Raw genomic sequence first — 27045 nt, forward strand, 5'->3', positions numbered from 1 at the left:
TATCCTGCTTCTCCTGCTGACACCTGAAATGCACCCACCCCATCCCTGCAGTTTTTCTTCTGCCTGTTACTTTTTCCTCACCTTCCTTTCTCAGCTCTTCCTGGTAGCTCTTCCCCTGGCTACCACCCTGGACCTTGCACACACTGGGAGGTGGAAGGGTGATCCGTTGTCCCTACGCTCAATTTTTCTCTGTGGGAAATGACATATCCTTGGGCTGTTGCCCTTGCTTTGCAAGTGAAAACAACTGCTTGAAGATACAAGTCCATGTGCTTAGGTGATCCCCTCAGTCAGAGTTTTCTGTTGGTGTCTTAAAGCACAGACACATCTATGCTTTCAGAGGAGCTTCTAGTCTGAGTCAGATTGCTCCTCACTGCTGCGCGGATCCCAGAGGAGAAAACAGGCTCTGTAATTGCTGTCTTTGATACCTTGTTTATCAAGACATTAACTGCAAATAAAATAACACATTGCAGCCCCTTACCAACGGAAATCCTTATAAGCAAGTTAAAAGAAGATCTTAGCTCACTGGAGCACAATTTGAAGCTTAGGAAAATGTCAGCCATAAGCCTGTGCACTCCTCTGTATAAAATAAGTCTGGGTCTAGTTTCCAAAAATGACTTTAAATATAAATTAAATACGTATTTCACCAGAGATAGGGCTTTTTATAAACTGCAGAGGTTACAAGAGCAAACTTTAACAAGCTCTCAAATGTAGAAACCGTGACAATAGCTCTGGTGCTTTTTTAGATATAGAAACAGGGTATTTAGATATCTGCAATAGAAATTCAGTGTATACAACATGTATAGTTTTTTGTTCCATTTTCCATCCTTGCACGCTCACTTGAAGGCTTCCAGCTTTGGCTTTTTCAGTCGGTCCGAGAGTCAGTCAGCTGAAATGATGGACACTGCTAATCATGCCCTGCAGAATCAACTGGGCACAGGAATAGTATAGTTCCTGATCAGTGCAAGTAAATATTTATTAAATACTAGAAACAGATTTTGCCAAATCCATTAATTTTCATACTATTTGGAAATAGAAATGGCCTTCCCTTTGGTAAATTGGCAGTGCCCAGGGATTTGCTAGGTGCTTTAAGGGAAGTTCTCTTACTGGAGGCAGCACGAGTTTCCTGGCCAGAGAGCTTAATAATCCAAATTTAAGCAAGACCAAGAGCTGTGTTTCCAACAGAGGTGGGGATGAAGAGTGGGAGCCAGAGCCACAGACAGCAGTTTTGAGGTCTGGTCACTGCCTCTGGATGGGGATTGTGGTGGCCATCATCTGAGCAAGGCAGTGGGGGAAGTGTTTTGTTCCTCCTCAGCCTTCCAACGTGTGGGGGGACCCATTCCGTCCCCATAGCCAGCTCCTTCGGCAGCCCTGCCAGCAAGTGCCTGGGAGAAGGGTTACATTGCATCGCATTATGACATAACTTCTGGAGAAGCTCATGCAAATAAGTGGGCATTACTTTGTTTGCATTGTGAGCAGGCTGACAAGAGAGAGTTTGAGGAGGGATTTAAAAGAAAAGATGTGGTAAACTGAGCAGAATTAGCAAAACATTTTCTTATGGAGCGGTGGTGCAGAAGAAAGAGAAGAAAACATCAGTTTGGGTGAGCCTGAAAGGAGCACCAGGGATGTGCGGATAAGACATGGTATTAGAGTCTGATGAGACCAGAGCTAAATTTTCAAAGGAGGAGCAAGGAGTAGATCTGCAGGTGGTAAAACCATTTATACTGAGGCCAGGGGGAGCAAGGGTGGCTCCAACCAGCTTTGTGCTTGCTCTGAGAAGCTCAAACCTGATGAAGGATCATGAACTATGGTTCTGAGGGATCCCAGACTCGGGCAACTTTAAAAGTAACATTATAAGCCAGCAGGGTGGGGTGGCAGAAGGGATGTTGCACTGCAGCCGTGACCAGGTCAGCCCAGACTTCTCACTAGAGTTGTAAAGAAAGAAATACCAGACCCTAGACATGTTTTGGGAGGACAGAAGGGGTAAGGAAATGGAGGAGTCTAAAGTTCTCCAACTCTGTCTGCTTGAGTGGTAGGAGTGGTGGTGAGACAGCTGGCATGAATGAGGTGGGAGGACAGGTGGTGAGGAGGAATGTGAGGATTTTTTTCATTGTATGAGTGCTCTGCACAGCTTAGCATTGCCTACCTGCTCTCACCCCTGCCATCTTCTGGAAACCCTCCAGGACACAGATATCTCCATGACAATTGGTGGCGAGCTGCGTCCTTGCTGGCACTGGCCAGGGAGGGACGAGGCCACTGGGGATGCGGGCACCTGGCTCCCCAGGGACAGCTGCTGCTATGGCCCGAGCACAGTGCGAGGGGCTGGGGACAGCTGCTTCCCACCACCGCTCGTCATGAGCTTGGTGGACTTTGGTTTCTGTCTGTCAACCTATAGCCTTTCATCAGCTTCAAATCCCGTCATAAATTTTAAAATATATTATGGCTCTCATACAGAAATAATTTGCCACTCTTTCTACATATTTGTCACTTATTTTCATAAAAATAACAAGTTTACAGTGAGTGCTGGGGTTCAGGCACATGCGTAAGGGAGTTGGTCTCATCTAAACAGATGTAGGCAACCCCCAGCCGTGAAGGTGCCACATAACTGAGAACAGACAGCCGCTCTGTTCAACAGGAGACAATCCATGCACACCCAGGCACCATCCTCACAGCTCTTTGTCAGAGCACGCTGGATGCTCAGAAGTTATGATTACTCAACAGAAAATAATGCAACAATTTCTAAGCAGCTCTTGATTCTGGGTTGGGTGAAGGAAGCTCATTTGCATTTAAATATGCTTAAGCCCCTCAAAGAGTTTGAATTTTTCATTAGGTTTGGAAAATAGCTTGTGCTTCTTTTCTACGTCTCAAATGTTATTCTCCTATTTACAACTGGCCCTTGTCGTTGTACCGCAAGGCTTTTCATTCAGGAGCTGATCCTTTGCATGTTGCTGCTTCTCTCCTAAGCTGGCCTCCTGTTTCAGAAGTCTCCACATTCTCATATTCAGCTGTGTCAGGGGTTTCTGTAAACTCCTTCACCGAGCTACAGTATGCGAAAAACATCAGGGATTTTCCTAGACCTTTCCAAGGCCGTATCTCCATCACTTTTCCCTGTTTTGGTACTGCTTGTTGTAGACTGCAGAGAAGCGGTTTGTGGATGGATGGCGGGTGACTTGTGATACGTTACTTAAAACTGATATTTGGGTTTGCCAGGATGATTCTGTGTTAACAGGTTTTTATTATGAAAAGCATAGCTGACCTTTAAAGTCCAAAGGCCATATTTATGAATGACTCAGCGTGCTCTCCGTGCAGCTGAAGATTACAGTACGCCAACAAAAGCCAAAGCATACTTCTCCCCTGTAACTTTTTGAGAAAGCAGTATTTGCCTCCGGCATTCACCAAGGGAGCTTTCCCTTTGTGTGCAAGAGGAAAATGGGGCAGGCTACAATAAAAGGCATTGTTGGTCCCAGCATGCAAAGAATGATCATCCAAGAACCGAAATAATAGCAAAGGGAGGGAATTTAGTTCACAAACATGTCAGGATAGCTTCAGGCTTACTCAAGTTTTGATTCAAGCTTCTCATTCTTCTTAAATTCTTTCCAGGCCAAAATGGATTAAATAGTTGCTAATCTTCAATCATGCAGCATTTTCCTGGGATCAGTGTTGGAGGATGGCCTCGCCGTGCCGCCCTTTCAGCCCCTGGTTCCTTAATGACAGTAAACCCTGGGCAATCACAGAGTTTGTGCTCTTGTGCTGCTGTTAGGATCTGTCTCCTCAAATTCCATCGTTAAGGTCTCTGCCAGAGGGACCTTCTTGATTTGCGTCCTGGAGAGTATCTGTCACGATAGTGAGCAAGTACGACCCAGTATTGCACCTGGTGTGCACGTAACGGGTTATAAGCTATTGGTGTTTTGGAGCTGGGGTCCAGACCAGAATATTGCCTGACAGCTGTGCTTACAAGTCATTGCAAATAGAGGAGGAAAATTGGTCTTGCTGTGACATCCCTAGACAGATATTTCCAGCTTTGGACTTTAAAAAAAGGAGGATAAAAAAAAAAAAGTCTTTTTTTTGTTCTCTTGCTAGTCTTATTGTGATGTTGTCCAATTAAACAGATAACAAAACAAGAATAATAATAATAAAACATTCTCACATAGATATTATTAACTTTGTCCCTAAAACTATTTTTTTTTTAAATAAAGTATTTTAAAAATTTCAGAACATGTCTTTTTCCCCTCTTCCTACTTATCCCTACTGAAAGCCCCTAGGAGTTAATGCCAGGCAAGAATTTGCGGTAGCAGCTAAACGTAAAAACTGTGTAATTTACATCCCGTGGCCCTATCAAATATAATTACAAACCATGTTCACAGTGCTACAAATTACACAGCACTTCACCAGTGTGGGAGATGGCACGCTGCCTATTGTGAGAGATGATCCCACACCTAGAACTGAGTGGCAGCTCTTATAAAATAGGGAGGCATCCCTTCTGTGCCTGCCTGATGAAGGACAGATGGTCTTTTTCTCCTTCAAGGAGAATTCCCATCAGGCTTGATTTGCAATAGTTTATGTGGATATGAATTATTTGTATTAAAAGAGAACAAATATGGCATTTATTGGTGAACCATAATGCATTGAGATGAAGTGAAATTTTTAACCATTTCTTGCGTCAACAGTATTACTGGCTGCTCAGTATTTTTTCTTTCTCAGATAATGGAGATTGTCTTCATCAGCTCTAAGGCGCCCTTGCGCTTCTCTGGCAGTATAAATTCATTTATCCCTGCCTCTAAGGCAGAGGCTGAGGATAAATGAGCACCAAAGTGCTATTAAAGGGACCAAAAAAAAAAAGCATAACACAAGTTAATACTCTTTAATGTTCAGAATACTCGTTTTAACCTTGCTCCTCCTTAGAAGCTCACATGTGAATTGAAAGGTTATGGATGGCTCAAGGAGAATGACAGATTCCCTCTTGCCCTTTCTTTTCTCCCATGGCTTATTTGTTCTTTGGTGAACATAGTTGAAGCCTGTTCAGCTAATCTTGTGGCTTAATTAAGATAATCTAACCATTTTCTGCAAACACAAGGTGATTTATACAGCACAACATCTTGGGTATTGTGGTGCTGAGCTGCTGGGCTAAGTGGGATGTTATTTCACCTTTGTCTTTTTAGAGCTTTTTAGAGCCCTTCTTCTTGGATCCACGAGAACTTAATGGGTTTTCCCACTTTAATTCATAACAAAGTGATAATCATGATGATAAAATAAGAGGCCTGAGCTTTTAGTAGCTTTTCTCTTCAGTATGTTTTGCACAGCTTCACTAATTGCATTACATTCAGACCTGAATTATTGAAGGCTTCTTGAAAAAACACATATTTTGGTCAAGGACAATTACGAGCAGTCCCTGGAAACTGCACTGCTCAAGCTCAGCTGTCCATTACTAACTTTTATTTATACAGCACCAAAAATGTGCCAGGAAAATTAAAGAGATCATAAAGTTCTATGAGAAATTTTTGCTCTATTGTTCCTTACAGCGAAGTAAAATCTGCTCTTTCCTCTTAGAATCCAGACCTGCCTCAGTTCACAAAGGACGGATGAACACTGTAATGACAAAACACATAAAAGACAGGGCTTCATTGCCAGGAGAATCAGGCAAGTCCATGGATATCAAAATGAAATGGCTCTCTGCTCTGTTTTGAATGCTCTTCTTGGTGGGCTGCACAGCTAACGGCACGCCTGCCCGGAAAGCCGGTTACCTGCTCATGCAGGTGAGCACTCAGAGGCGGCACCGGCGGGGGTCTGCGAGCACCATCCCACGGGCAGTCAGTTAGCACTGCATCTCGGCCACGGCCCGCGCTGCTTCTCCCTGGCCACAAACGCTGCCCCAAACGTGGCTGGCAATGCAGAGCCTGAGTGGGGAGAGTGACGGCTAGAGAGGGTGCAGGGAAATTCAGTGCGAGTAAAAGAAACAAGGGGCTGATGGAGGAGTAGGCAGGGGGGCGGTTCTTAATGGAAAATGCCCTGGGTAGGGGAGGGTGGGCTGCAAAATTAAATGGGATGAGAATGATGCTGAAAATGGAGTGGAGAGGGAAGATGCTGCCTGGAAGGGTCTTGTGAAAGTCCCTGCGCGGCACAGGGGCTGCTGGCTGTCGCAGAGCATCCCTGGGGCTTGGGGAATATCACTCACTGGCAGAACCAGGGGCAAGCAAGGATTTGGAGTTTGTTTTTTTTTTAAAAAGAAACGTCAGTGCTAGCAACAGCAGCAGGCTTGACTGTAATGAACTTAATGAATGGGCACAAGGGATGTTTCAGGTAGAAGGAGAGATGGGATTTCTTGTATGTGCAATTAGGACACGTGGCAGCTGGGTAAGCTTTAATTGCCATCCAAAGCTGCCGATCTTGCCAAAGAATGAAGAGAGTGAAGAGACTATTGATTTCCATCTGGGCAAACAATTTACTTCTCAGTGCTCATCAGCCTGATGTGTATCTCCATTCCCTGTCACCGCTGCATGCAGGCTAAAGCTGCTTTCATCAGCAGATTTCAGGTGGGAGTTCAGTCGAATATGTGGCTAGAATTGCAAGGCGTTAATGGTAAATCCTGCCTCGCCGCACTGTCGGTGCACAGCGTGCTGTTAGTTTTGGAAAATCCCCACATCTCTACGTCCTTATACAAAGCGTCTCTTTGCTGTAGTGTCCAGTTGCCTCCCAAAAATAAAATGAGCACAGAAGGAGCCTTCTTCTCTGTCTGTTCAACAGGAGCAAGGCAATGTTTATTTTATGTGATGCATGTTTGTTTATAAATGTGGTGTTACTGAGCAGAGGACTAGATCAAAGAAGTGGATTTTGTATTTCACTTTGAAGACACAGATGTCCATAGTCAACATGATCTCTTTTGGGGACGGCTTCCAAATTTAATGGGCTAAATGCCACATTTTTGCCCTGTCGTTGGCAGTTTCATTGTTCCAGGGGCACATAGCTGGTGCAGGTCATGATCTTGAAACAGAGACACAATGAGAAAATTCGTATGCAGACAAGAAGTGCAGCAACTTAGGAAAAAAAAAATTAAGTTGTATTTTGCAGGAAAAGGTTGAGAAGAGATAAAGAGGAGGTAGAACTACCTTTGCAAAGCTATCAAGAAAACAGACTTGCTGCAATTTACAGTACGCAAATAGCATCATTAGGCACAAATAGATTTTTATACAACTAATCAATCTAATATTGTGTGTGTAATAGAGTTTGGTGTGCCCGTGCAGGGTAGACGTGTGTAAGGTTTTCTGAAATGAAAAAAAAATAAAGGTTAGAATAATGAATTCCCTTCTATTGAGGAATGGATAATTAGTCAAATGGTAATACTCAGCAGATGAAACTTATCCATGTAGGAAATTCCATCCTATAGTGCCCCACGGGTATTGGACACTATACAGTAAAAATAATCACGGTCAATAGTACAAATGGTTAAATGTACCCAATTCTAGCAAAATTATTCATACACCAAATGGGAACAAATATAAACACATACAGGGTTGGTTTTCGTTTTGCTCATGATCTGAAGTGACTTTACTGGAATGACTCGGCACTGACAGCAATGTTAGGGCGGAATCAGCCTCCAGATATCTAAACATCGAGTAAGTGTGGTAAAGTTAAGTGATCGCTTATAAATTAAAATGAAAGCAGTACTTGACTAATGTCTAAAAAGTAGTTGTCTAAAAGTAATATTGACTAATAAGTTTTATATTTTAAAAGCGGCTTTTTCTGACTTACCAGAAAAGAAATGCCTAACATGGATTAATATGGTCATAGATGGGTCATATCTTGATTTTTTTTGTTTGTCTTTGTTTAAGAAAGACTTAACTTTGATGCAGTAGGAAAAAAAAATCCCAAGCTCAAACAGGCCTTCTTGGAAACAGTGATTTATTTCCTGTTGACTTTAATAACTAATCCTATTAAAATAGCCTGTAGTGGAAAGCAATTTTTATATGCTTTATATGTGGACAAGATAGGCAGAGATTAACAAGGCAAGTTTTAGATTCATACTTGCCAAATTTAAAATAGGAAAAGGATGCATTTTCAGTTGGTTGGTTCGTTAGATCTTGAATTCCATCTTGTGCTATTAGAGTATATTTAAATCATTATGTCACTGCTGTGTTACTTTCATGTGTGTATACCCTTTCTAATCAGGAGATGACAATATATGCACCAAAAGTCATCTGGTACCTCAGACAGCTGAAAAAATACTACAGTTATTTATATATTCCCTTTGTTATTCAGTGTTGGATTGTAGTTTCATTTTATATGCAGAGCAGTTCTACTGTTTGTAACAAAATACTTCCCACATGACACTGTCCTGTCATCTTCACTGTTTCTGGAGAGATTTTGAAAAATGACTCATGGTGTGGTGTGCTCTACTTAGGACACTTGAGATGTTGCTTGTTCCGAGGTGCTTCCCCAAGCCTTTGACTTTCAGGTCTTGAAAGAAGAGCACCCATAAGTGGAAGTGCCTGAAACCATTAGTTACCTTTAAAAATGTCTTTCTCTTGTGAAAATAAATAAATAAATAAATAAATGTTTTTCCCTCTGCTATTTAAGAAGTTGTTTTAAATTACTTGTAATTGAAAGGAATAAATAAGTATACCATTCCATTCCTGCCATTAACACATCTGTTAAAGTGAGCAGATAATTATGCTTTAGATCTATCTATCCTATAAAACTATGAGCATAATCATTAAATAATTATACTTTATCTAGATGCACAATAAAATTTCTTCCATCCCCACTTAATGTGCCCATTACCATATGGTATTTCTTCTCTGATCCTGAATGGAATAAAAATGTGAGCATTCTGAGGCATTAGCCCATAAGTATTTATAGCAGTAAGGAGCAGAACTGCCAGAAAGCACAAAATACGTTTTCCTGTTGCCGCTTTCAGAGAAATCAATATGAGAGCTATCTGCTTTCAGTGTTGGTTTTGTCTTTACAGTTATATTGTGAAAGGCATAACTGGTCCTCTTCACTTGATTTCACAAACACATTTCAAACAGAACTGAATTTACATGGTCAGCAAAGCTATCGGCAAACATATTCTCTATGTGAACTGACTTCTCCTCGCAGTTTATTAAGACAACGTTCATTCCTTTCCTGTAATGTGGCTGGCAACGTTTGTATGTCTACCTAAAATTAAAGCAGTTGGATTTCCATAAAATATTAAGTTGCTATCAACTGTAAAAGGATAGAGACTTTGAAATATCAACAGATCAGGCAGAAGTGTGAGCATCAATGCAGAATACCTGTAGCACATAGCAAATATTAATTTACAGGTCATCACAAGTCCTCAGGATTTTGGGGGAAAAAAAAAAAGAGTTGTGACCATCAGTTTCAAGACAACACAAGAAAAGGTGAATGAGATCTTTTACTCGTGTAACTAGGCTTAGTTCCCTGGAGCTGAATACAGGCGTGTGATTTCCATAGAACCAAAAGGGAGGAGCTGATTTTTGGTAGGATTCCTGCTAATCAGTTGAAAGGATAGGAGGGTTTGCATTATGTACAGAAGGTTGCTGTTGCTTTTAAGAGCAGTAATTCAGTTTGATCTACCTTCTTTCTCTTTGTGTTTGGAATATGCTGAGGTGCAAATCCTCATTTTGAGTTGTGCTGATCTGTGGGAGAATTCAGACAGACCCTGTGAAACCTGAGCGCTGGGCTAACAGCAGCTTCCTGAAGGTCAACAAGGAGAAGTGCAGAGATTTGCAAATGGGTGGATCTGTACAAAATAGGAACCAGGATCTGAGGGTTACTGCGGGCTTCAGGTTCACAGTCTCCAAATATGCAAATAGCATACTGAGCTGCAGTAGAAGAATCATGGCCGGTAAACTGAGAAAAATTATCATCCTCCTCTACTTGATACTGGTGAGGCCATACCTGGAATGCTGTGTCCAATCTGGGGCTCCCTGGTCAAGAGGGAGATTGAGAAACTGGAGGTTGCCCTGCAGAGGACTACCAGGGGTCTGAAGCATGTGGCACGGAAGGACAGATTTAGGGAGCTAGGCTTGTTTGGTTTGGAAAAGAGAAGTTTAAGAAGGAACTAATAGCAACCTATGAGTACTTGTCAGGAAAACTGTGGGGAGTAGGAGTTCCATCCTTTCTGAACTGCACCTTAACGGCTCCATTTCTCCATTCTTTTTCAGCTAGTGAGTTAGGGGCATCCAGAAACCTCTTGGTCAAGTGATAAGGACAGCAAAAGTTCAAATGGAACAAACTGATCACCCGCTGCCTCCTCAAGCCTTCCAGCCGGTGTCACTGCCTCCGTACTGCCTGCTTCCTATGGAAGCACCTGCACATTGTTCCCCTATGGAGGGGCAAACAGCTATCAAACATTTCCCTTTGAAGAAGGAAAGATCATTTTGTGTCTATTCTGTGATGAATTACAGCAAGAGTTATTGCCACCAGCCTGGATATATTAGTACTGCAGCTGATCTGTGTATCTTTTCATGTTTTATAGCTTCTTAACTCTGACACTGAGGACAGCGTATTAATAAACTCAGTACAAAAGCCTATTGGAAATCTTTTGCTTTCTTAGCTTGATTTGTGATGCATTCATCTGTTTGTCTGTCTCTAGCACTGATCTTACTGCCAAGGAAGCTGGCAAAAAAACTGCTTGCCCTTTGCAGGCACACAAGGGAAACCACAAAGCTGTTGACTCGTGTGCATACATATATAGATGTATGTATATATATATCTGCATATTCTTCTTCTTGTGGATACAAAAGCTAATTCCACTTTAACAAGTTTCATGTAAATATACAGTTTCGTATTTGCATTTGCAAGTTATTGACCAAGTCAACACCAAAAATGCACCAAGTGTGGACAAACCAAGGCAAAAGATGCCTAAGTGATAAGAAAGGCTGGGAATTCATTCTCAGGCAGCTGGCTCCTGGAAGGAATGGGAAATGCAAACTAAGAAAAGCAAGAAATGCTACAGCCAAATGTCATTGCGTCTTACTGCTGAGCTTGCAAGGGCTTTTCAGGCAACGAGAAGGCAGGACAGCCTGCCACACCTGCGGGGTGCTGCCAGCCGGTCAGCTGCCTCCATAGGAAAGGGAAACGGAGACTTCGGATAAACATTAAAAAGCAACTCAAGTTACATTGCAAAGTGCTTGGGTCCTTTAGAAAATATTAACCTGCATCAATCAACATTCTTAAGCTTTTGCTTTTTTTTTTTTTAGAGAATTAAGGTATAGTTTTGACAGAAGACTTTGGTGGAAGGGGAGGAAAAAAAACCCACCATGTGCATTATTCCGCTTGTATCAGTGCAGCCCAGTTTAGCAGCCATGATTTACCAAAGACTTTAGCCCACCCTTCCCTCAGACAATCTTTTTGTGCTGTCCAGGGGGCATGTGCAGCACCTCGCAGCAGCTGGGTTTGGATTCATGAGACCCAGTGAACAATAGCTGGATAAGCGCGAATGGCACGAGCCACTCCTCCTTCCACTGCTGGAGCTGCTGCTCTTGCCAAGCTGATAAAATAGCATACTTTATTAAAAATGCTATCTGATAGCAGGAAAAGTCTTATTGCCTAATTTTTCCAGGGCAGCAACAACAGGAACAATTTACAAAACACTTGTCCTAGCCCTGTCTCCTCTTTCTGTCCTGGCTGGTTTAGTATTTCTGGCATATTTCTGGGAAGTATGTCCGTCAGGGAAACAAATGGTGTCTTTCTAGTATTTTCTGTAAGAGAGATGTCAACTATTGTAATTCAGGTTAAATTTCCACAGAGTACTAATCTCATTATTTCAGTCATTATCATCTGACTCTGTGGTACCTAACCCATGCTTTTTTTTTTTAATTCAACAAGTGACTTTTCACCTACAGAGAAAGAAGGGCAGAAGTGGGTGTAAGGCATGGCCAAGGTGAGGAGGCAGGAGCATGGGGGAGGTAAATAGTCAGAGTCCTGCAGCTCTCTCTCCAATGATCTGTTTGGTCAGCCAAGGGAATCCAAAAGTTGATCCTGGTTGTACTACTGCAACCTACTGTAACAAAACACGTGGGAAGAGTATAAATGTGAGGAATGCCCTGCGCCTCTGCATGCTGTCCAGGCTCCTTGGTGCCATGTGTCATGACAACAATGCTGCCAAAGCTGACTTCTAAAGAATCACCCTTTGACAGCTTTGTCTCCCAACAACTGCGTAGCTGTCAGCTCATGGGAATTCCTCCTTCTCCGGAGGATGCAAAATGCCAGCTGAGAAAACGCCCAGTTCATGATCCCACAGCAGACAAAACAAATATTATGTTTCCCCTGGACCAGCTATATATAGAATTAATCTGACCACAGTAAGACTCTGAGATAGCTCGGGTTCAACTCAGGCAAGGGAAAATGTTGCTCCCCAAAAGGATTTCTCTACAGGCTAGCTGATGCACTGCTGATTTACGCCATCCCAGAGAGGTTGGTCTCCTCTTCCAAGAATGATCTGTTACATAAAGAATAGATGGCAAACTAAATCTGTTCAGCATTTGGAAAATGCAAAAAGACTCGGGAGCTTGTCCATGCAGTAGGGTGAAGTTAAGTGAAGCGACTTGCTGTCTAATGTCTTTAACTCCTCTAAACGGGGAGCCCAGACACTTAATTCTTTAGTTAAAATACTGCTTCACTGAGTCACTGTGGTTTTTGGTATTACAGTGCTAGAGCAGAAATTGAAAACTTCTGTCAACCATCTGGGTGAAAACCCCTTTGAGTTGCTTTTCATGTATTTAAAGCATGACTAAAGTAACATTTTTCTTTCCTGTGGCTGTGAGTAAGACCTGATCCTGTACCATCACTAAGAGAAGGACCCATTGATTGTAATGGGAGCTTTTCCTGCCGAGCAGTTCTATTAATAACGGCATTTGGCTGTGCAGTAGTTGCAGTTTTCTATTGAGGTGAAGAAATCATTCCTGTTTGTACTCCTTTTAAAAAGTGAAACTCAGTGTCTCTCCATCTTTCTCGTGCAGATTCCCATCGCCGTATTGGGATGTGCTGGTGACTGAATGGCTCAGTTGCCATCATGTCCTGGCTTTTCACTGTCTCAAGTTTCAAGTAGCATTTAATTAACAGTATGAGAGATGTTCATTAAGGCTTTAGAGCCAGCGGTGGTGTTCCACCATCTGCAAGCGATGGGAAGTGTGTTCACTTTGCAGCCACGAGCATGCCCAAGCAATCAGCCCGTGTGGTATGCGTTTGTATTCGCCAGCGATCCAAATTGTCCCTTGTCACGGTGACACAAACTGTTCAGCAGCAGTGACCAGCTGTGACCCTCAGTCACCTAGTGGTGCACATAATGGTTGTGCACTTGCTACTGGGGACATTAGACTCATCGTTACATAGCTGTTTTCACTAAAACAATCATTTTCAGTGTAAAAATGATAATAGAATCATAGGACTAGAAGGGACTTCTCCTCATCCATCCTTCTTCCCCAGCTTTGGCTTTCTGCTCCTGGCAGATCTTTCTTTTACTTCTTAAAAACACCGGGTATAGAGCCTGCACGTTCTTCCCAGGCACTCTTTTTCTCTGCTCCTTATTCTTAGAAAGTATTCTGTACTTTTCCTTGCAATAATTTAAGTCTGTTGCTTGCCTTCTACCTTGTGGAAATTATTCCCTTCATCTTTGTGACAGCTTTTTACATGGCTGCAGAATGTTCTCAAGTCACGGCTGTAAAAAAAAAAACCACACCTCAAATCCTATCAATATGCTGCTAGTGATTTTGTCAAATGGATGCAATTTCATTCTGTGTGTCGATCACTTTTCTCTCATAACTTTTAGACCACATCTCCTCTTGCTTTATCTATTCCTTTCTCCTGAAAGCGAATGTGCTATTCACATATGCTTCCTCAAGTGCATTTTGCAAAGCAATTTTCTTCTCACTGTCAGTGCCAGCAGATGACTCTGTGTCAGTCACAAAACACCTGGATTTGCATCCTTTTCTGTATGAAGCATTTTCTCCTTTCTAAATACAGTTTCCTGTGATACTGCTTAAGTGGCCTGCAGTCCATCTTCTGTTACAAGCATCGTTTTCATTATTCTGCATGAATTCTGTAGTGTGACACAGCTTTTTTCTTTGCTGAGGGGCAGCTTTGCTCTGTTACACCAGTTCCTCCAGCAGGACAAAATTACAGGAAAATACTGGATATAGAGCAAGGTAGACAATAAATACTATGTCGATGACTGTAGCTGATCCATTTTGCATTACTGCATATGAAGAATTTTAACATCAATCCCGCAAGACTGTGTGAACACATTCTATTATGTAATGTTAATTTGTGAGTAAACTGATATTTTGTTAATCTTATTATAAATATGCACAGTTTTACTCTGGCTGCATCTGTTCCTAGATTGTTAATGATGCCTTTCTGTTCAACATAAATAATAGAACAACCACAATCAGCAAACAGACCTTCATTTGTATTTAAACTGCACCGTTTTATACATTTATGGAAATACAGATTACTTTTTTCTTTTTTACTGTAGTCATTACTTATGTAACCTTGCCTAAATAGCTAAAGTTTTGTATTTCCAAAACACGTTGTATTTGTAGCATACCACTACTTCATACCACTGCATCTCCTAAGGAGATCCTCCTTCCTCCAGCCTTGTCTCCCATAATGCAGAAAGGTGTTGAGAAGCTCCCAGGGAGCAGCCACAGCCACCTGAGGTCAGCCTGGGCCGGTGACAACAACTCCGGGGCAAACCTCACTGTCAGAGCGTATCATGTGCATACAAGATGACTGTGTGGCATCACCTCATATCTCATATTCCTGTAATCTCAGTGAGGTCTAAAATTTGTCATCACTTATAAATTCATACGGTATTTATGGATGTCAAATCTGTATTGACTAGAACTTTCTGATCCGTTGGCTGCAAGAAAAACTATTTTCAATACCTTTTCAGACAGGAACCCTGGCAGTATTTTTAAATTACAGAAGAATACTAGCACTTTTTCTTCTGGCTAAAAGTTATGCTAACAAAAAGCAAACCAAAGTGTTCCAATGGCCATATCCCAAATCTGTAGTAAGTAAAAGTAGGCTTTAATGACTGTGGAAGGATCACACATTATACCAGAGACAGTACAATACCATTTGCAGTGGTTTCTCAAGAATTTGAAATGTCCTACATGATAGCAAGTCAATTACCTGTTTAAGGAGAATAATATTTGCACATTATTCAGTGAATGACAGTCAAATAACTGCACCTATGCACATTAAGTAAAGGCAGCCTTTACAGGATATTTGGAAAACGTGTGGAAAATGCATAAAAATCTAGTCTGCTGCCATTTTGGAAACACACTTTGATATTTCCGTCTGGCTATTTGTTAACTGTATTCCAAAATGCTGAACACGTGTTGATGTCTGTGACAGCATGGCCAACTGCCTGGGTTTTATCTGAGCACCGAAGGGGGCACACGGAGCTGTGTGCTGGTGGGGTTCCCTGCATGACCAGAGGGACATGTGAAGGAGCCTTGCCAGTAAAAGAAGAGCTGGAAGGAAAATTCATATTCCTCCTTTCTTCCCGTCTGCTCCGGTGAGGAGGGACCTCAGAGGTACCTGGGAGGGTGGCAGCAGGAGCAGGGGCTGGCGCTGTGGACGTCGCCCATGGCGTGAGGTCTGGCCCAAAGCCTCATTTGCCTCCTGCCTGGAGGCCAGGGGTGTACGTTGGAAAGGGCTGGCCCTCATCCGGGGTAGCCCCAAGTCAGGATAACACCCGGGGAAAACGAAACAGGGGGAACTAAGGGGTTTTTTTAGGGGAAAGGGTGGAAGATGCTCATTGCTTCAGTCTCTGAGGCTGAGGTGGAGCAAAACTCTGGTGTTCCTTCTACTCCGCAGAGATGGGAACTTTGATGGTGCAAAGGAGTGGATGAAGGTGGACATGCTGTGCCGGTGAGTGGCCCCATAAAAAGCCATGACGAGGGATTAGGAAGTGGCTGGGCTTATTTCCTTTGGATTTGTATTTGGAACTGCCTTTAGCATGGGATATTTCTCCTTTGGCCGCAGGGACAAACCGCCCGGCCTCTCGCTCCGCCGGGGCAGCAGCAGGCAGCCGCAGAGAGCCCGTGGGCAGCCAGCCTCACACCTTCTCGAGCAGGAGGGTGAGCAGCCTTCCCCCTGCCCACGCCCAGTGTAAATCAGCATGGAAATGCGGGGAGACGCGGGTGGTTCAATTCTGTCAGTGTAGCCACGTGTTTGTACATAACCGCGTGAAATTACCGTGTGAAACCACGCTGCCCCCCGAGCCCCGTTGTGGTACCGGAGCCCCACGGAGGCCCCAGTGCCCTGCCCAGGGGCAAGGCCTGGGGCAGGCGCAGGGGCCATCCCACGGAGGGTCGAGGTCCCTCCGCCTCTCCCCGCTGCCCCCGAGGGGCTCGGCCCACTCCCGGGCCTCGCCCCGGCCCCTCCGGGCCGCGCGGGCGACGCCGCCGCTCACCGCCCGCCGCACAGGTAAGCGGTGCCCTACGGGGGGCGGCCAATGGCGCGGGCCGGCCGCCGCCGCCAGCCAATGGGAGCGCGCGTGGCGGCGGCCGGGTGGAAATGTGCCTGGTGGGGAGCCAATGGGGCGCGGCCGGGCCGCGGGCGGTGCTTTATCAGCTGCCAGGGCCGGTGGCGGCGGTCGCGGCCGCCCGTCCCTCCCTCCCTCCATCCTTTCTTTCTTCTCTCCCGCCCTCCGCCGCGCAGCATGGCCGGGCTGGGCGGCGGCGCCGCCGCCTTCGGGCGCTGCACGCACGCCGTGGTGCGGGCGCTGCCCGAGTCGCTGTGCCGGCAGGCGCTGCGCAGCGCGGCGGGCCCCGAGGTGGACTTCGCCCGCGCGGAGCGGGAGCACCAGCTGTACGTGGGCGTGTTGCGGGGCAAGCTGGGGCTGCAGGTGCTGGAGCTGCCGGCCGACGAGAGCCTCCCCGACTGCGTCTTCGTGGAGGATGCGGCCGTGGTCTGCGAGGAGACGGCGCTCCTCACCCGCCCGGGCGCGCCCAGCCGCAGGAAGGAGGTACGGCACGGTGCGGGGTCGGGGGGGCCGTGTCCCCGCCGTGCAGGTGGGCTTGAGGCGGCCGCGCCCTCGGGCGTGTCCCTGGGCCCGCCCCGACGAGAGCGGGGTGGGCCCGGCGGCCGCAGCAGTCGCTCGCGGAGCCGCAGCCCCCGCGGTGGGGCCCCGGGCAGCGGCTCTCGCCCGGCCTCCCGGCGCCGCGGGGCCCGGCTGCGCTGGGGGCTCCTCGGGGAGCGGCGTTCTCTCGCTCCTGGAAACGAGTGGGCGGTGTGACCTGCGGCTGGTCCTTCCCGGGCCGTGCGGGCTCCCGCTCCTTGCGAGCTCGCCCGGCTCGGTCCCGCGGGACGGAGGGGCCGTGGGCTGTGCCGGGTGCGTGTCCGTGCTGCAGCGCTGCTCGCTCCAAACCCCCTTTCCATAACGTGTTCGGCTTGAGCTCCATTGCAGGCAGTGCGGTGCTGAGACCGATGGCGACTGTCCCCGCTGGCTTGTGCGCTGAGTGCCAGCCTGAATGGCCCTGGACCCGATGTCGCCTTTCCTGTGTAGCCCCCGGTGGGCCGGGGGTGCGTGGGTGTGCAGGGGCCGCAGGCCCTCTCATTGGAGAGAGGTGCGGAGGACGTGTGGCAGCGGGAGCCTTACTGTGGGTATTCTTCAGACTCTTTAAATACGCTCAGCCCATTCATAAACTAGCTCGTCAGGCAGTGCATGCATTGGAGTGCCACCCAGTTATATCCTCAACGAGCTGTGAGCAGCAAATCAAACCTCAAAACAGTTTGAGGCTGCAGAACTACTACACTGGCAACCTGCTTTCCTGTAAGCGTGTTTTAATACAACCTTCTTCCTGTTTCTTCCAGTTCCCATCTTCTCTGCGGTACCATAGCCCATCTTGTGATCCCCAAGCACGTACTGTTGTGCCTGTGGGACGGTGCTGGGCCGCTAGCTGTAGTACACCAGCAGCTGTTCTTGGCTGTTGAGTGCAATGGATGGGTCTCTCCACTTGTTTTTTTTGACATAGTGCCCTTCTCTGAGCAGTAACAAAGTTTACTTGTGTTTTGTCCAACAGTGTAACGGTCTGGGATGCAGCACAGATCTTGTACGCGTGCACTTCCTTGTGTGTACTCATGTGTATTTACTCTTTGTAGCACATCTGAATTCTCTTAAAGGTGGCAGCATCAGAGCAAAGTGTGTTTGCCACATGCTCTCAGAACCAGCTGTTTCTCAGCCACAGTCTTGAGTTTTCACTGGTGCCTCCCATGACTCACTGGTATGTAGCTATGTGACTGCCATTGCCGTTTGCACCATTTCCCCTTTAGGAGAAGTATCTCAATTATTGCACTTTGTGCAGATTCAGTAACTGAGACACTTCTCGCGAAGGGGGAATTGCACAAATTCACAAGCATGTGTGGGGGGAATTGGCTCTGGCTCAATATGTTTTTTGCCATTTTGAGGTCTCAAATTGTGCTAATACACTGAATTACAAGAGAGAGCGTGCAGCAGGAGAGCTGAATGTGAGAGTGGCTGTAACTATTTGCTGTACTGTTTGAGGTGCCATAAGGAAATTAAAAAGCATGAAATGAGGAAGCAAAGGATGTGGGGTACTTGTTACATTCTACAAAGAAGCAGGTTAATTTCTCCTCCTCCTCTTCCTCCCTTCATTGTCTCTAGTTGAGCTGGCTCAGCAAAGATAGTGCACAGACACGAACCCAAGGTTGCAGGTGTAATGGAGGAGAGTTAGTGATGTGTGAGGCAGAGAGAAGGGGTTTGCTAGACCCTTGAGCAAAGCAGTCTTGGCTGTGAGTACCTGACAGCATTAGCCGTCTCCAGCAAATTAAGCACCAAATTAGTTGTATCCTGCTTGTTGTCAGTACTAGTTAGGTAAAGAAAATCTTTTTTCTTTTAACAAAAAAAACAGATGTCACATTTACTTTTGTAATCCTAAGTATGTTCAATTGTTTTAAACCATAATTAGGTGTTATTTCCCAGCACCCACAAAAATTAAAAGAATTATGCTGCAGGGTATGCATATGGTAACAATTTGTCATTGAATTACACAGTTTATTGCCAGTTTGAGAATAATACAAGATCTATTCTCTTTATATTCTGGGGTTTTTTTGCTTGGCCCATCCCTGCTGGGCCTGAGACTAGGTTTCTTATTGATCAGCACTCCCTATTTTGCATGAAGTTGTAGTTCAGATGTGATTGGAAGTAAAGCCTGAAGATGGTGAATTTTTACTAGAAGCAGCAGAACAGATTTACTTCTTTCCATAGGTGATCTGTCTCAGGCAGAGTCATGAATCAAGAGGAGAGAAAAAGCTTTGAAGCATAATTTGAGCCTTATTAGTTTTCTTGAATGATGGAGCGATCTGTCCCTTGAGTTTTCTGGTAAATAAAAAAGAGAAAATTTAACAAACATCCTCTTAAAGGTATAACAATGCATGACACTGCAGTGTAGTGCTTGCCTGAACATGTGAGTCTTAATTATTTACAGCAGTGCTTTGCCGAGTCGGGGAGAAGATGCTCATTTCTGCAGGATGATGCCTGGCTGCTCGTGGTCCGTCTCCCCTTTGAGGCATCCCCTGGAGCAGCCTCCCCTCCCTGGCACGGTGACTGAGTTGGTTGTGTTTAGCTCGTGAGTCTGCTTTGTTTGAGCAGTTACTGACAAGGATGTCATCTTGAAAAGAGTGAGGCGGTCAAGGCTTTAGAAAGCAGAAATGTGTACATGGCTGCTTAGCCCAGAGCTCTGCATGCTGTGGTGGAGGGCTGGGCGTGTGCCTCGCACATCTTGGCAAACATCTGTGATAACCTTGCTTTCATGAAGAGCCCCCCCAAGAAGCAGCAGTGTTTCTTGTAGCTTCCTGAGAGTGTTTCCTATTCCAGCCAGAGCTCCTGTGCTCTTGCTGCCTCCAGCCCTGGTTCTGGAGGTGCCAGCTGCCAGTGCTCAGGCAGTCCAGGCACTGAGGCCTGTGGCCACCCTCAGCTGCGGGAGCCCAGCACAGGCTCCTGACCCTCCTGTGCATCCTGGCAGCTGGCTGTCAGCAGCCTCCCGAGGCCTCTTCTGAGGTTTATACTCAGTCTCTGAATTCCCCATTGAGATAATTCCTGGAGGCTGGTGGCAAGTGAAGCTGTTGCGGGGGGGTCTGTTCTAGCATCTGTTAAATGTTTCTATCGATGACCTGGAGGAGGTGGGGACATCTATATTGAGCTGTGAACAGCTGCAGGCTGGGGTGAGGAGGACAAGTGTGAGAGGCGTGAGGTCTGGCCTCCTGTTCAGAGGGACCTTGCCAGGCTGAAGGAAGGAGCTGACCCATGGGGACCTTATGGAGTTGAACAGGGTCAAATGTAAAGTCCTGCCTAAGTGGGGGACAGCTCTGCAGAAAAAACCCTGAGCGGGCAGACCTGGTGGACATCACAGTGGCCATGAGCCAGCAGTGTGTCCCTGCAAATAAAGAAGGCCAACAGGGCCCTGGGCTGTATTAACGAGAGCAGAAGTAGTAGACTGATGGAAGCCATTACCCTCTCTACTGGGTGTTTGCAGACTGCATCTTATCAGGAACATGAAGCCAGGCTGTTTGGCTGTGTGGCAGGAGGAGAAGAGGCAACAGATATAGATCGAAGCATGAGGTTTTACTGGGGTACAAGAAGGCTTTTCAGCAGGGACAGCCGAGCAATGGAACAAGGGCCTAGAGAAGCTGTGCAGTTGTCATTCTTAGAGGTTTTCAAGACAGCTAAATAAAGCCCTGAGCAACCTGCTCTGTCCTCATAGCTAGCCTTGCCTTGGGTGGGACCTCTTGAGGTCCCTTCCTACTTGAATTACTCAGTTAGCGTGAAGCCTGTTTTATGTTAGGATACACGGAGTCAGGCATTTGTCAGTTGAACTGCCATGAAATCTTCACTGTCAAGACAGTGGACAGTCATTAAATCTGGATTGCTTCTGGTCTGTGGATCTGCTGCTAGAAAACCAGAAGGATGAAGCCCTGTGAAATCAGTTTTGTCACACTGCCTCTGAAAGACTACTCCTGCCTCAACTGGCTTGGTCAGCCTGGTACGAAAGTGAACCAAGGCTGTTGTGCACTGTCACTTGTACTGTCAGCTGGGTGACAGAGAGGGAAAGAAGGTCGATGCAGTCAGTGTACAGCATCAGTTTCTTGAAGTGCAATCTCGTACTCTTTTTATGTAATGTAAGCACAGACCCATGAATATTTTAGCAATACAGTTGGTGTACGCTTGGCTTAACCCAGTTAAGACAGAGCCCAACTCTTAGAGTGTGCATTTCTGACCTGAGCATCCATGTAAGGCAGGACTCAGCCAGGCTGGTCTTGCTGATCTCTTAACTCTTCAGTGGACTTCTGTACAGAGTAGGCAGGAATAGTGGAGGAGGGAAGGGATAAGGGAAGCAGGGTTGTAGGGAAGCATTTCTGAAAGATTTGATGGAGGGAGAGCTTGCATCCAGGAAACCTGCCAAGAGGCATGTGGTGGGTCAGGCTCTGAAGCCTGATCAGACCAGTGAAAGTTGAAGGGCACAGGGGGCTGCCAAGGTGCATCCCAGAGACAACAGCCTAGCTGAATGTGCAGCTGGAGCCGTGCTGTTTCAGGTGTGTTGTGCCTCCTGATAAACTGTCTGCCAGATGTGTGAACTGAGCAGCACTGTCTCCATCTCCCCTGTTTCATGCTACTGAAAACCCATAATGCAATAATTAGAACTGATGCAGCGTGTTCTTTCACTGACTAGACTCCTTATTAAGAAGGCTTGTCATCAATTGCTGTCACACTGTATGCAGCAGGCAAATTTCTGCAGTAGTTTGTAATAGCATTGATTGAGCTTTCAGGCTTTATAGATAATATTGCTTATCCCTCCAGCACCATTGGATTCTTTACTGGTTGTCTGGAACAAACCAAAATGAAATAAAATCTGGGGTTATGTCTGTTCTTGCTCCAAGTTATTGTAGGGAGGAAAAAAAGAGTTGAGTTAAATTTGGTCATGTTCAGTCAGTACTGGGAAAGAGCCCAGTATTTTTTTAGTAAAGTAAAAAAATTAGTCATGCATCTAACGAATTATTTGAAGAGTCAGACTTATTTCAAGGCATTATGTTTCTGTGTTATCAACTCCTCAAACCATAAATTTTAAAATAAGTTCAAGAGTTTTGGATTTGGCAGAAAGGTAAAGGCTTTTGAAGTAAGCCGGAGGTAGATGGCTAATGCGGATAAGCTTGTGTTTTGTTTAGCTGTGTGTAGTCACCAGTGTGCTTGATGTTCACGTTGAGTAACTCCAATGGAAATTTTGTGATTGCTGATCAGATTGCCAGTTCCAGTACCTTTTGTTCCAGCAGTATGTTCTCAGTTGTTTATTCCTCTAGTATAAACTCTTCACGTCACCTTCTGAACACAACAGGGCTCGTTGCTGAGAAGAGCCCTCATCAGCACATTGCTCTTACTGCCTAAGTTGTCTTAATGTGCTTGAGGCAGCACAAAACAGCATTTCTACCATTTCTGTGCTTATGCAGACAGATGGAAACCCAAAAGCTCAGCAAAATGCACCCACAGTGACCTGGCCTCTTCTCAGCTGCCACATAGGGAAGGGAGAATAGCTGGTGCTGGGAAAGCTTCAGGAGCTGCTGCAGAAAAGATTGCTGTGGTTCCTTGGTTGTTGAGAGGAAACTTCCACCTAAAGAGTACTGTTGTTTCCCGCTCCCCAAAGACCTACTGGGAACAACTTGTGGGGCTGCATTCTGCATACAGTCCTTCAGCAGTGGGAATGGGGATGAGCCCAGCCAGCAACTAGGCCCCACACAGCCGCGTGCTCACTCTCCCCACAGTGGGATGGGGGAGAGAATCGGAAGGGTAAAAGTGAGAACTCATGGGTTGAAGTAAAGACAGTTTAATAGGTAAAGCAAAAGCCATGCATACAAGCAAAGCAAAACAAGGAATTCATTTGCTACTTCCCGTTGATAGGCAGGTGTTCAGCCACCTCCAGCAAAGCAGAGCTCCATCATGTGTAACTGTAACTTCAGAAGACAAACACCATAATTTTGAACATCCTGCCTTCTTCCTCCTTCCCCCAGCTTTTGCTGCTGAGGATGATGCCATATGGTATGGACTATCCCTTTGGTCAGTTGGGGTCAGCTGTCCTCGCTGTGTCCCCTTCCAACTTCTTGTGCACCCCCAACCTACTTGCTGGTGGGGTGAGGTGAGAAGCAGAAAAGGCTTTGACTGTGTAAGCACTACTCTGCAATGACGAAAACATCTCCGTATTGCCAACACTGTGTTCAGCACAAATCCAAAACATAGCTCCATACTAGCTACTGTGAAGAAAATTAACTCTATCCGAGCCAAAGTAATAGAAAAGTTGTGCTCAGGAGAAACAGATTCAAGGCTCTGCTAGATCCTGAACTTAATTAGGTTGTGGAGTTTTTATTTTATAGCACATGCTAGTACAAAAGAATCTGTATTTGCTGACTAATCACTTAAACCAGCATCTCTCTGCACAGCTGGCAAAGATCTGTCACATTTCCATGGAGGAAACCCATGGAGGGTTAGCACTTGCTGATCACTAGAGAGGCAAGAGATTAAACATTTTATTACCACTTTAAATAATTCATAGTTCTTTAAACTGTCGCAACAACTTATGGCAGTCTTGTAGATTTGCACTGACCCCTTTGCATGTCCTTACTGTGCTTTACCCTTGATGTCACAGACTAACTTTGGTGTTCTGCCTAGAAAGCCTATGATGGAAGGCACAGAGGTGACCACTGTGTCATTGCTTAGTGCTTCAAACAGCAGGTGAGTAAACATGGGCAAAAGCTTTACATGAAAGTTGACGAAGCTTAGGAATGGCACTAGGTACCTTTCCATCCTCCCGTTGGATTGATTTTTCTTCAAAACCTTTCCTGTTCTACACTAAGCCATATGTGTGCTCCTTTAGCCTGCCCTTTTCACCATCTTCTCAGTCAAACCTCAAAATTAGAAAGTGTGCAAGATACTGTCAGTGTGTTATTTTCAGTTATACTGAAAACAAGTTGAGAAGCACAGGTCAGACTTGAGATAAGATGCATACCTGAGTTCCAGCATGGGTTTTGATTGTCTTTTGCAGAGCATAAAATGGGCAGAACCAAATGTAATGATCTTTCACAAAGTGTGTGTCACCTGAAGGCTTGCTGCAGGAGCAAACTGGTGGTGCCCATCATGGGGTACCAAAGGCAAAAAAGTCACTCTTGTCAGAATTTGCATCTACGTTTTCTTTAATAGATTTAATCAGCTTTCATTTTCAGTGTTTTGGTATTAGCATATAAATTAACTGGAAAGTGTGCAGTAGAGGAGAAAAGCTTCTTAAACAGTACTCAAGTTTGCTCTTGAACAGTATTGAGAAGTTTAAAAAACAATCCTTTGAACGGTATCAGGTAGAGATAGACCTGTATCAGGAGCCTGTGTAGTGGTAGTATTAGTAAACATGAGAAGGGATGTTTTAGCCTCCTAAAGCAGATTATTTCAAAAGCAATTTGATTTGTTTCTGTGGCTCTGCCCCTTCTATCTGCTTTGCAGGTTAAATGCTGCCTCTTGGTTTGGGTAGGTTGTTCTTTGGTCTTAAAGTTCATAGCCAGTGTAGCTCTGACCCTGCTTTAATAGGGTTGACACTTTGGGTGAACTGGCTGTGCCAAGAACTGTACTTTTTCATTTTTCAATTTTGCTTCTGTGATCACAGATTTAATGAAAATGTTAGGAAGTAGCTTCTAGTTGGATCAATATAAGTGGACTGTATTCATTGTAATTGGTTTCTATCTATAGAACTGTAAAAAAATATTTTAAGGACAGTCTAGGAGCAACTTCAGTTTCATGCTTTTCTAGCAGAGGCAATATTTAGACCTTGTTATTAAATTGTGATGTCAAGTTTCTCGGGAATATCCAAGTTGCTGACCAGAAGATTAAAAAAAGGCAGAACCCAAATTAGATGCCTGTTTTTAATCTCCTGTGGACACTGATTATTATTGTGCAAGCCTGATGTCAGCTTTTGTACCTTGTTAATCACTGTTCCTTTAGCTGTGGTAAAGAGCCCTTGGTGAGCTTACGGTTCAGTGCAAATGCTAAGTGGTTAAAGGTTCCAAATAACCGTAAAGCATTTCCTCAAAGCAGTGAAAAGAGCCTTTGCTGCTGCTCTGTCTTATACATATGTCTTGGAGCTACCCTGCTTCTTCCCCAAGAGATTTCTGCCCAGACTTTCAAAATGAACCCCCCTTTTTTTTCTTTGATAACAGCCTTACTTAAAAGCATTGTAAAAACTAGTTCACCGTAGTCACTGCTGGAGTTTTCATTTTGAGATTCAAAGGTGGGTTCACATCTCCAGTGTAGATTGCCTGATAGTTGGTTGGGTTTTTTTTGTTGGTTTTTTTTTAATTATATGCTCCATACAAGCCTGTAACTCCCTATGCACTCTGCAAAATAGAGGACTGGTATGTAGACTACAATGCTGTCTTGCTCATCATGGGATCTGACAGCATCTCTGGAGAGTGCTGGAGCAGAGCGTATGATGCAGAGGAGCCCCTGTGTGCTCCACTTCAGCCTGTTGGCTTCTGAGATGCTCTGGTACAGACGGCAAAGTCCCCAGCTGAGTTTTCCCCTGCTGTGCCCATGGCACAAGCAGCAGCTGCTCCCAGTGCTGTCCAGGACACACACACAGAAGCATATATCTTCATTTTCCCTCCTCTGCCTCTCACATGCTTCCACTTGCAAGCTCCCCTCCTGGCCCCTCTCTTGCTTTCCATGTCTCCAAACTGGCCTCCCACAGCCCCTGTCTACTGGTCCCATGTGACAGGATCCTGATGTGCCCTGCCCACGCGCAGGAGAACGGGAGCTGGGATGGCATCTCTGCTGGCAGGGCACACCTCTGACAGCACCTTTGCACCGCTGTGCTGTGGTTCTAGTAATACAGTGTGTGGAAGTGCCTGTTGCTTTGTTAGAGTTCTCAAAACTTGATTGATTTCCCTTCATACTAAACTCTTCAGTAGCTAATGTGTTATAGGTTTATATAGCAGTCTAGCATTTATTCTGAGCAGTGTGATGCCAGGTCTTTTAGCTGATACAGAGCTTTTGTTGTAAAACATTCTGTCCTGAGAAAAGATGTACAATGCTCATTTCAAGGTCCTTTACTCCACTTCCTAGGAAGAGACATGTCTCATGTTTTTAAATGTTATTTGTCTAGCTACATATATAACCCAGCGGAACAGATATTCCTTAACTTCTTATTCCCATTATCTTTTAAATGTTTGTTTCTTTGCAAGCCCTTCTGGCAGTTGGTTTTATAAGGACGGTACTTTAGATGTTCTGGTGCCAACTTCATCGTGCTCACTTGTTGCCCTGATGCTGCATCTTGCCAAGCTTCCTTCAGTTCTGGGGTCCTGTTATTTTATACACAACTCCTAATGATGCATATAAAACCAGTCTGGTTCCCTTGGTGCGAACTCAGGAACATGAGTCTCAGCTCAGGCAGGGGACAGGCTGGTTTGCTGTAAAACATATGTACTTCTGATGTAGAAACAGAAATGTGGCAGAGGCAAGAACCTCTGTTTTGTTACTGTTTCTCCCAAAACCACATTTGATCAACAAGGCCAGTTGTGTCCTTATACTCACTACCTGCAATGGTTTCTCTTGGTGAGCTGAACATAGAACTGAACATACAACTCTTCAGCAAGCATGACTGGTCTAAACATGAACTTTTAAAATTAAAATAAGCACATGCAGACTTCAATTTCTACCAGTATTACTCATTATTCTTCCCTTGCCAGTTTCTCGGAATGACTCTGGAACAGGTACTTGGCCTCTGCTGCAGACACAGCATGACTCCACTGAGGATGCTGTGGGATGTGACTGTATAGAAGCTTTAACTTTCAATACTCCACTCACAGTGAGTATTTTGTGAGCTTAGCAGCTCAGATTAGCCTGGGCAAACAGTGTCTATGCTTCTGTGTTGTTCAGTTTTCAGAGGATTTCTTGTCTTTGTCAATAGTGCTGGATCAAAAATGTAGACCTGATTATTAAATGTCTGACCTGAAACACAAGTCATCTATTGTATTGGGTTTGTATGG

The 27045-nt window shown here is 45.1% G+C and overlaps 1 protein-coding gene across 1 annotated transcript in view; it reads left to right on the forward strand.

Moving 5' to 3' along the window:
• Nucleotides 1-16657: 16657 nt before the first annotated feature.
• DDAH1 (dimethylarginine dimethylaminohydrolase 1) overlaps nucleotides 16658-27045 on the forward strand; it is a 64194-nt gene continuing 53806 nt past the window's right edge. The window contains exon 1 of the mRNA XM_086754013.1: nucleotides 16658-16978. Within this exon, the coding sequence (XP_086610139.1) occupies nucleotides 16673-16978 (306 nt within the window). The 5' untranslated portion in view covers nucleotides 16658-16672. The remainder of the gene's footprint in view (nucleotides 16979-27045) is intronic.

This window comes from Chlamydotis macqueenii, chromosome 8 (genome assembly GCF_036417535.1).
Source record: "Chlamydotis macqueenii isolate bChlMac1 chromosome 8, bChlMac1.mat, whole genome shotgun sequence".
Classification (NCBI taxonomy): Eukaryota; Metazoa; Chordata; class Aves; order Otidiformes; family Otididae; genus Chlamydotis; species Chlamydotis macqueenii.